At 41.9% G+C, this 11,139-nt stretch overlaps 1 protein-coding gene across 1 annotated transcript; it reads right to left on the bottom strand.

The window, feature by feature from the left end:
* Positions 1–424: 424 nt before the first annotated feature.
* Positions 425–9,888, bottom strand: DYNLRB2 (dynein light chain roadblock-type 2). The gene is made up of 4 exons (XM_014845375.3): positions 9,746–9,888; positions 7,205–7,280; positions 1,537–1,704; positions 425–686 (listed from the first exon to the last, which is right to left on the bottom strand). The coding sequence occupies exons 1-4, from the start codon at positions 9,746–9,748 to the stop codon at positions 643–645; spliced, it is 291 nt and encodes a 96-aa protein (XP_014700861.1). The 5' UTR covers positions 9,749–9,888; the 3' UTR covers positions 425–642.
* Positions 9,889–11,139: the final 1,251 nt, after the last annotated feature.

Genomic DNA, 11,139 nt, shown 5'->3' with positions numbered 1-11,139 from the left:
CTGTTGTGTTTGTTCTACTGTTTTCTGAAAGTTTGAAATATCTAGTGAAAATAAAACCCTTCAGAGTTATCTAGTCAGCCTTCTGAGTAGGCGTCCTTGCCCAAGACCCGCTCCTGGTCCCCTCGGGCCGCTGTGATGGAAGGAAGTACAAGTCTGAGGAGTTCTGCAGGGCTGGGAGCAGATGCTTCGCTGTGGTGCTGACCCAGCCGACTCTCCCTGCCCTTGCTGACCCTGGGAGGGCGTCTAACGCTCCTCGAGGGCGGGGTGCCCTCAGAGCTCCCGCAGGGCTCCACTGGATCTCCTTGACACGTTAACAAAACAGCAAAATTATACATCTGGACTGACTCTTGGTGACAGTTACTTCTAGACTAAGCTGTCGCAAGGAAGACCGTCTTCTCACTAGAATCCTTCAGTTTCGTATATTATAAAATTAGAGACGTGCATACCAGAATTTATTTATTATATAGCTTAATCACGACTTTGCATTCAAAAGAGACTAAATGAGAGGTGTAGAATAGTTTAAATGTACAAATAGAAAAGCATGTCTAAAAGATCAGCTAGATTGGAATACAATCTTAGGAATCATTAAAGAGGAAAGTGTTTTCCACCCAGCGTCGCAAGACAGACTTGGCCATAGCAGGGCTATTCACACGGATTCTGAATGACAATCAGCAGATATTCCTTATCTGTGGAGAGAGAGGGACAAAATTAATCCACCCTAAAAATTAAATTTGATAAGTGAGTACTTCAACTAATCTGCTTTTGTCTTCAAAACATCACTTGGACCTTGTGTAGACCAATGGCTTCCCACCGTGCCTGCACACCAGAATCACCTGTCACGCCATTAGAAAATACCTTTACCCAGAGCTCAGTCCTAGAGAGTTTGATTTCATTGGTCTGCGGTGGGCTTCCAGGCATTGATCATTTTTTTTTAAAGCTCTCCAAGTGATTCTGATGTGCAGCCGGGGTGAGAACAGGAGTAGAAAAGCTTTGCTGAGCTTACGGGTAATTCTGATCTTACAGATGTACCATAGAGCAGTTTTTTGGACCCTTGGTTTAGGAGCATGAGTCCTGTTTTACGCTGACATCTCCTAACACCGTGAACGTAAGTCCTTCAAGGAAAGAAGGATTTCAGTGGCTGCTGTCTTTGGTAGGCCAGGCGGATGAGCTCCCTCCCCAGGGACCCTAGAGGCCTGCATCCACTCCCTCGTTTATCTCCTGGACAGGAGACATCTCCCCTACCCTCCAGAAAGTCTGTGTGCTAAGTTCACCCAACATGAGACCTACATATCCTAAATTTTTTGATTACTAATAATAACTGCAAGTGGGCAAAATTCAACTTCTTCAGAGGTCCAGTTAATCCCTAATTTCACAAAATTTTCAGGTTGGAACTTTCAGATTCAAACTTCTTCATTTTGTCATTGGAGAATATGTGCCATATTGAATATTAAAATCTATACTCCTGGTTCTCTGAAACAAAATTTTTATCCAGTAAAGTAGAAGACGCTTCAAATATGAAAGGAAATGCAAAATTACCTGGAGCGACCATGATTTCATGCTTCTTTGATCGGATCCTAAGGAAAGTGAGGTCGTTCTGAGGATCAATATCGCGGACAGTGCTCCTGGCTTTCATCGTCAGCTGATGAAGCAGACCTGCATATTGAACTGTTGTCGAGTTGTCCAGGGTTGTTCGGATTGGAATGCCTATTACGAGATTTAATTTGGGGTTAAAATTTTTTTCCGATTATAAAAGTAATATGCACGTTGTAGAAATATTGGCAAATACTGATAATTGTAAAGAGGAAGAAAAGTGATGGCTGATATTACTCCCTGGTAACAATTTTAGTTTATTTCCTTCCAAGCTTTTTGTCTCTACATGGATTTTAAAATATAGTTCAGTCAAACTATAATTACGTATTTGACAGCTGCATTTTTCTTCATTTAAATGTTAGCATACAAGTTGCCCTTGTGGGTGACGATGTCATCATTATTTTTAGTGGCTGTACACTTTACTATTTATGGATCTATCATAATGTAATCAATCCCCTATTGTTGGATTGTTAGGTATTGTACATTTTTTTCGTAGCCAATGTGGTGTCGAACATTTTTGTTCAAACACAGATCTTTTGGAAGCTGATAATTGACTATTTCAGTATGGATTTAACATATTACTATACACAAAGGATCTTCCCAAGCCTCCTGTCTACAGCAAGTCTGCTTTGAAATGCTTGGGCTCTGACATGGCGTTACTTTTCTTCCCTGAGGCTCGAAATAGAAATGGATATGTCTGCACACGGTAGAGAGCGTATCAAAAACGATTTTCCTAACTCCTCATACGGTATTTTGCAAACCTTAAAGTTTATATTAGAAAATAGCAACAAGGTCACTATAGTTTTGCTCGGCATTCCCTGGTTTGCTCTCATTCTTGGTTTAAGGATTATTAAATCTGGCTATGTGCGTGCTCTATTGTTCCATTCTATGAGTTAAAACAGAACCCATTAATTTAACTGGAAAAATCTAGGCAGACAAATATGCAAGTATAATTCAATTCAGTTTGGATCAATCTCGCTCAGTTCAGATCTCCCAGCGCTCATGCTTACTATGTAACAGGTGCTGTCCTAGGTATTTCCCACGTACTGTATCTAATCAGAGATGGCCTTCGTATTATTTTGAGAAATACCACATAGCCAGGGAACTCCAGGGATCTGATTTGCAAATGTGCCTTTAACTTAGGGGGACATAGGAAGGTGAATTTGGGATCGCTAGCAAATTCCTCAGGTACCTGAATTAAGGCTGATCAATAAAAGAGGCCAGCATGGCTCTTGGGTTCCCCCAGAGAATTTAATTCCAGAAACTGTTAAACAAGATGAGCACTTCAAGAGTGGATGAATGTTACCAACTTGAGATTTTACCAGTTTTTCATGAAACCCTTTGAGAGCCTCAATTCTGACTTTGAAACAGAGCTAATTTCTTTTTCTTTTCAGAAAACCGTTATCTCCAGAATAGGTCTTGCTAAATAATACGAGGACAATATTTACAGGAAAACCTATTTAATAAATAAGGTTTATATAAAATTTGTTAATTTCTGCATTACTATTTGCTAGCCACTTTCCCCCCAGAAGTCAGTTATGTCTTTCACACCTGAAGGAAAGTCCCGAGACAGGTATCTTTAACAAGCAGGAAACTGAAATGCAGCAAGCCCTCACCCTTTCAAGAGCACTTTTTGACGAATAGTTTTATTTTGCATCCCGAATAGTCACTTACCTACAAAGTCTGCATTGCTCAGTGTCAGAACAAGAAATACAACCGGAATAAATTATTTAAAATGTAGATGACAAGATTATGAATCAGATACTCAGGCCTATTTGGTTAGTCTATTCATGATCCAAGTCAATAAATAAAACAGCCAGCCTTTCTGAATAATAAGTGCACACTGTGGAAACTCTTAAGAGTTTTTCATATCCTCTGTAGGCACTTGAAAAAAATCAGTCAACAAATATTTATTAAGCTCTTGCTTGGTATCATGTGAGGTAATTAAAAAATAACTTATTAAGAAGTAATTTTAGCACATGGTATAAAATTCACCCACTTCCCCTTCCTGAGAGGCAGCCACTGCTCCCAGTTTCTTCAGTATCCTTCCAGAGATATTCGATGTCTACCCAACTATGTTTGTGTTCATGTTCTTTATTTTATTGTATCATTCTCTATTCTATACCTTAATTTTTAAAATTTAATACACTTGGGAAATTGTTCCATTCATACATGTAGGGCACGGGCCTTCATGTTAACGACTGCATAATATGGTTGTTGAATGGATGTTTTGTAATACATGTAACTAACAGATCCTCCTGACGGGCATTTACACTGTTTCCAATCTTTGACTTTTATAAACAAGGCTACAGAATATGTCCCTGTGCGTCCCATGTCACATCTGTACATGGAGGATACCATACATATATATAGGGTACATTCCTAAAATGGAACTCCAGGAACAAAGAGTATGGATCTGATATTGCCAAATCTATGGCAGGACTTTAAAACATGACTCTTTAAGATCCCAGTGATCTGGCCCCCTTCAACTGGACATTTGTACTTTGGTTGATAGATTGCATTTCAAAAACAAAAGGAATTGAAAAAGAGTAAAAGGAATTGGCTGGATGGTTGATAAAATCTAATGAGATTCAAACGATGGATGGTTAGAAATGCTGAGAATATTTAAAATTAAGAGCCTACAGAAATCAGGTTTATATAGATAAGAATATATGACAGATATGACTGCCTGGGGAAAAATAATATATATACACAACAGCATCTAATTCAATGATCAGCGCAGCAATATTGTAAACAGTGTGTGGCTTTCTAAACGGGAATCCAAAGTTAAAATCTACATTATTGATAACTCTACTTTATTGTCGTGAGTCAGAAGTCTATGTCTCAGCAAAGGAGAAGCCAGAGGACTCTATTTAACATGGCATACGATGAGATCTAAATGTTTAAGCACGGTGGAAGGCCTCCTAAACACAAATACAGTGCAAAAATATGTTAAAACGATTTGCCTAGAATTAGGAGACTAAAACCGCTAGAGAAAATGGAGCACATAAACGCCATCTTAGTTAAATATTTTCAGCATTAAATTTCTTGGGACTTCTGAAAGCTGCAGAGCTGCACTATGAAAAATGACACTTTCATCTAAATTGAGTAGGCTGTTGAAATGGAGTATTTTATTACATTCTGGTCACACAAGTTATACCGTATGCTATTAATAAACATCTTTGCCACACACTCTGTTTATTAACAATCTGGCTATAAAAATAAGCCCCTCATTTGTATTTTTGGGAAAAAGGTTAATTTGGCTTTCAGAAAAGTGCCCTGAATCGTAACACCAGCTTATCCTGGTATTACAAGAAGTTAATGGGTATTAAAAATAATATTTTGTTGCCTTTGGACAAGAAAAATGTTAATTGAGAAACCTCAGGAAAATAAAGCACAAATCTTTCTAATCCCACTACTCAGAGATAATCACCATAACCCATCCCTGCCTTGTCCTCCATATTTATTTGCAATGTCTGTGCCTGGCTTTATTTACGATTAGAAAATGCTGGGTACTGCTCCCATCTCTGCTCTTTTCATCTACTACTGGAAGTACTTTTCCATGGCTCTCAATATTCTTCGACATTTTAAATAGAGTAATGGTTCATCAAGTAACTATTACTTAATTAATTTAAAATTCTCCCTACTATTGGGATAGATTTACTTGTTTATTTATTGCTATTACACACGATGCCTCAGTGAATATCTTTTGTACCTGAATCTCTTCTTCATCACTCTTTAAGATAAATTCCTAGGAGTGGAATTACAGATCACAGGGTGTGGCCATTTTTCAGACATTTGAGGCATATTGCTAAGATTATGTACTTTAGACTAAGATCCTCTAAAGTAACACGTTAGATGAGATGTTCTGGGTGGCACCTGCACGGGGTTAAATAGCGTCCCTGCAAACTTCAAGTCCACCATAAACCTCAGAATGTGACCTTATTTGGAAATAGGGTCTTTGAAGAGTAATTCGTGAAGATGAGGTCACACTGGACTAGGATGGGCCCTAATTCAATGACTAGAGTCTTTACAAGAAGAGAAAACAGAGACAAAGAGAGCAGAGCACCACATGAGGTGTTGGAGGGGATGGAGGCTGAGATTGGAGTGATATGTCTAGAAGCCAAGGAACGCCAAGGATTGCTGGAAACCACCAGAAGCTGGGGGAGAGGTAAAGAAGGACCCTCCTGTCGAGCCTTCCAAGACAGCCTGGCTGTGCTGACACCGCAGCCTCCAGAACTGAGAGAGAAGACGTTTCTAACCTTTTAAGCCATCAAGTGTGTGGTACTTTGTTGCAGCAGCCAAAGGAAATGAATGTAACGCCTCTATGAAGTCACGTGGACAGCCCGTCTTAGAGGGTGTGGCAGAGTTTCCGCAAAAGCCTGGAACTAAAATCAGTTCAACCAGAACCATGCAGGAGGGCTGGACCACTTCCTGGAAATACTAGGCATAGCTCTTGACTTACCCATATAGCTGATCTTAAATTCTCTCCCTCCTGATCACTGGGTAAATTTATTACATTCATTTGACCTTGAGTTATTTTTAATTCTATTTTATTATTTTGCAAAACACATCAAATCTTTTATCTGTACAAATCAATTAAAAATCCCCACATTCTCAGAACTATTTAATTATAATTCTATTAAGCGTTGGGTGTTGTGCCAAGCCTTTGATAATTATTATTTCATTTAATTATCATGACCATCAGTAGAGGAGGTTATTTTCCACTTTTAATGATAAGGGATTGAAGCTCAGAGTTTAAACAGACTTTCAGGTGGTAGTTGTTCAATAAATATTTATTGATGGATTTGCTCCAAAATAATGATTAGCTGTGAGATTCTGTTGCCAGGCACTGAGGGGGCAACGTGCCAATTCCATGGCTCCATCATGAATAATATGAAGTAGCTACTCTTATTTCACCTAGTGCCCTGGGATTTGCGGCACCTCTTGTCCTTACAAATGCCTGATTTAGCAATGAAACCAGCAGGAGCCTTTAAGAGGTCACCACCATAGCTGAGCATGGAGCAGTGCACCAGAGAAAATGCTCTGTGCAGTGTTAACAGGGACTAGGGAGCGAGAGCAAGTTTCTCGTATAAGTCTACAGATTTCATAAATGGAAACGTACTGGCCTTTCTGATACTAAGTCCACAAAGACTATACTATAAATACCATTAAAATTAATTCACCAAGATTTTATTAAACAGGTAAAGGAACAATTTCATTTAAAATGAAGACTGAAACTCTGTATCCTTCATAATGTTAAAACCAAAACAAACTGCCAACAATATTTTCCTTATCTTCAATTTGATAGTTTTATAGGTACTCCTGAAATGTTACAAGAATTACCATACCTTTAAAAATTCTACCAAGTGTAGTGTTTCTTGGGAATATATAGACGTTTTTAGACATGTCTTATTCATATTTGCATCCCTGGCTCTCAGGAGAGTGCTTGGCATACAACAGATAATAGATGTTTTATAAGATGTTTGATAAGCTAAAATATACAAAATATGATTTTATTTCAAATTTTAAGATGCTTGTCTTAAGGTGTGGCACAACAAACAGGTTCTTGGTTGGCTTCTGGTGTCAAGAAGGCAGCCTGTGATGTATTTACCTTCTGCATTTACAACCATCGTTCCAATAACCCCTTTATGGGTCTGGATCCTCTTTAGGGTTTCCTCCACCTCTGCCTGGAAGAGATCAGGAAGGTAATTAACTGAAACGGTCTTTGTGGTGACCCCAATCCTAAAGAGAATAATGTTTAGAAAGACACCTACTCCCTTAACCCATGGTACTGGATGCTATAATCTCATTTTATTATATTTTTGCTGAGGAAGATTCGCTCTGAGCTAATATCAGTGACCAATCTTCCTCTTTTTGCTCGAGGAAGATTAGCCCTGAGCTTACATCTGTTGCCAATCCTCCTCTATTTTATATGTGGGTTGCTGCCACAACATGGCCACTGACGAGTGGTATATGTCTGCACCCAGGAACCAAACCTGGGCCTCTTAAGCAGAATGCACCGAACTTAAGCACTGGGCCATGGGGCCAGACCCTATAATCTCAGAGTTCTGGAAGACAGCTTCAAAATTGTCAAGTCTCATATACAAGCCTACATAAGACTCTCTCAATACAGCCATGACAAATCGCTTGGCTTGAATTCTTCTAGAGACAGAGAGCTTACTGTCTCCCAAGAGCTCACTCCATTTTTATCCGTCTCTATTTACTGGAAAAGTATTCTTTACATTGGACAGAAATCTGCTCTCGATCATCTTTCATTCATTGATCCTTCTATACTCACATGAAAAATTCCTTTTCTACATGATAGACCTTTAAATATTTACAGAGCTGTATCATTACCTCCTTCTGTCTTAAAGTATTCCTTAATGAGAAATCTTGTTCTCAGTCCTAAATGTTACCTAATTGGGAGTTCAGATTACTAAATTCAGGATATTCTGTAAAAACTATGCATTCCAGGGCTCCAGGATTCTCTTGGTAACTACAGCCGGAGTCTCAGTGCAAGCTGAATGTTGAGCCATGAAAGATTATGTTGGAACCCCATCATTAGGTTTTAAACTCAGCTTTCTGAATGAATCTTATGCATAGACTATATTGTACCAGTTTTCGTCCCCTCGACAAACGCTAAAGTCAAGAATAATCTTTTTCAAACCCGTGTACTGTTCATAGCTGAGTAATCACTGGACATTCTGAATTCAATCAGTATTCTGCAAAGTCTCCTGATGAGGGTTTGTGACTTTTTCCCCTCCCAGCATCGTCAGGTGAACAGTTATCTTTTGCACCGATGTGGGCCGAAGCACTCATTTCCTCTTTTCCACCACCAGAGCAGGTGTTTCCTGAATTTCAGGCATTCATGTACTAGAGTCACGATTTCTGCCATTATGAATACCATCTATATTATTTACCTAGCACGTTCTTTAAATTATCTCGCTGCTAAAGGCTGAAATAAAGGCATTTGAAAAGGAAATGATACATCTACCACCACAAAGGGAAATCTGGTATCATTTGTCATAAGTGGATATAACCATGAAAACAAAACCAAAGGAGAAGATATTATTAAGTTCTACCACAATGAAAGCTCTGAGCGTGAGGTCTGTTCTTCAGGTGAAAGTGGAAGTTATCAAATGATAGTGGTATTAAGGACCTAATAGTGCCAGAAACTTTCTCCTGGATATAGTCTAAAGGCTGCAAAAAAAAAAAAAAAAAAAAAAACCGGAAGAGGAATAACGTTCTCTGATGTGATGCTCTCTGTGTTACTGGTATTTCTGAGGCATCTTATGTCACAACTAATGTTTGCATCTCACTTTGGGAAACAAAGCACTAAAGTATGAGTTGTACAGGGGATCAAGAATTTATTACATTTTTGCCATCTTTAAGAGAATGCCCACAGCTCCTTCCACCCCTGCTCTCGTTTCTTTCTCTTTTACTTCTCTCCCAAACGCCTCTCTCTGCTGTCGCTGGCCTTTCTCTGCCTTCTCCCAGTTGTTTTCTCTTATGATTTCTGAGTCCTCCTAGTACAATCTCTTAATCCCCATCTCCATGCCCTTTTCCCTCCTCTCTTACAACTCTTTGCTTTCACCTTGCTCTGTTTCAAACTTTCCCCAGTCTCCACTTTCCTTCTCTTCTATTATTATTACTGTTATTTTTGCGCTCTCTCTTCCTTTTCCTCTTTTCTCCTTTCTCTTTATTTTCCTATCTTCTCTCTCAATATCCCCTCCTTCTCCCCCTTCTCCATTCCCCTGTGCTCCCTGTCCCATCTCTTTCTTCCCTCTTGGGTGATTTTTCTCCTCTCCAGCTCGTCCCTTCCCTTTGCAAACTTTCCTCGCGGTCCAGATCTCTGACCCTCCTGGGGATCTTTATCCCTTAATATCTGTCTTCTCTTTCTCAATATAGCGGCCCCCCCCCCCCAGACCCGCCCCCATGCCGATTCAACGCCCTAGATAGCTATCCCCCAAGACAGCTTCCCGCATCTAGGCATCTTCTTTGCAGGGTCTCCCTGGCACCCCTCCAAGAAGCTTCTGGAGCCCCCAGCCTTCGCGGCGACCCCGGCCCCGGCCACGCCTGGGTCGGCCCCGGGAGGCCTCCTCCAGCCGGTGCTCTTGGAGCAGCGGGTCGCGGACGGAGACCCCAGATTTACCATCGCGCGGGCGGCGAGACTCTGGGCTCAGTCCGGCGCCTCCGCTGCCCCGGACGTCAACAACGCTTCCAGCCGTTGCTAGGAGACAGGGTAGGAAGTGACCTCCCGGAAGCGTCGGTGCCGCGCCTGCGTGCGCGCGGGTCGGGCAGCCGCCGGCGACCGCGCTTCCGCCCTGACCTGGCCCGCCGCCTCCCGGCCGCCGTAGGCGGAGCTTGGGGATGGTGGCCCGGGCCGCTCGCCTGCGCTTCTCCTCGGCCCACGGAGCGATGGGGCCGAGGAGCGGAGGGCGTAGGCCGACCTCCGGGTCGTTCGTTCGTCCATTCATTCGTTCATTCCTCGAGGTGCGCATTAGTGTAACAGTCGCTTCTCGGCTCAAGAACGACTGACCCCCTGCCACGTGCCAGGCTCTCCTCTGGGCCTGGGGTCCCGTCTGGCCGGGGAGACAGACCACATGCGACCAGCGAGGCAACACTGTCCAAGTGTGATTCCTGCTCGGGAGCAAACGAACAGGGCTGCGTCCATCTGACCCCGGGGTTGGGTCCCTTAGCTATTGGGTAATAGAATCGGCTACCTGGGACACTGGGCGGGCTTCCTTCAGCGCTGGCCTGGGCAGCAGTGGTGTTTGTCCCCCCGCCCCCCAAGGATAGTTTTTGTGTTAAAGAAGAAATATATCACGGTCTGGAATAGTACAATCATGTGTATGTATGTATATGTTAATTTACATCTCCCCACCCCCAGAACAGTAGGGGAAGCCAGGTTTTACATCTTAGGTTCTCAACTAGTTGTAGCACTCCCATACTGCTCTTCCCTCCCTTGAAGAGTTGCTACGTACCAGTGTTTTTGTATAATCCGTTAGGGTCTTTCTGTTTTGTCATTATTTGCCAACAGTGCTGAGTTGCTGAAAAACTGCAGGTGGTAGTGCTGGGGGTTCTACACAGCGCCATGGAAGAGCATTCCCCTGAGTGTTTCCGGATCTGATGGAGGAAACAGAAGTTAAAGATCAATTAGGGATGGTCAGAGGACACTTGACCTTTGGAAGGGCGTTGATAATATCTTTGTAGCTTCTGAGGAGGAGACCAACTAACGTCTGAATTGCAGCAGGAGAATTTTGTGGCTGGAGTCGTAAAGTCCCAGGGTTTGGAGAGGGCAAACATTGATTACAAAATACCAGTGGTAGGTTGAGAATACATCTCGGTAGGGACCGTACTATGGTGACTCTGTAATACAAGTCCAGTTCGTGCATGCGTTTCCAGAAAGCAGCCTCACAGCAAACAAGGCATGCCTACTGCTAGGAATGCCAGCTGGAATCTGAATGGGCCCGTGTCAGGGATGCCCGGAAACAATTTTGAACTCAGTGGTGGTTTTGGACTAGATGATCCATTTCAACTTGGAGC

Source organism: Equus asinus, chromosome 28 (assembly GCF_041296235.1).
Source record: "Equus asinus isolate D_3611 breed Donkey chromosome 28, EquAss-T2T_v2, whole genome shotgun sequence".
Lineage (NCBI taxonomy): Eukaryota > Metazoa > Chordata > Mammalia > Perissodactyla > Equidae > Equus > Equus asinus.
Note: the sequence above shows the minus strand (reverse complement) of the source record. Positions and strands in the feature narration are given on the sequence as shown.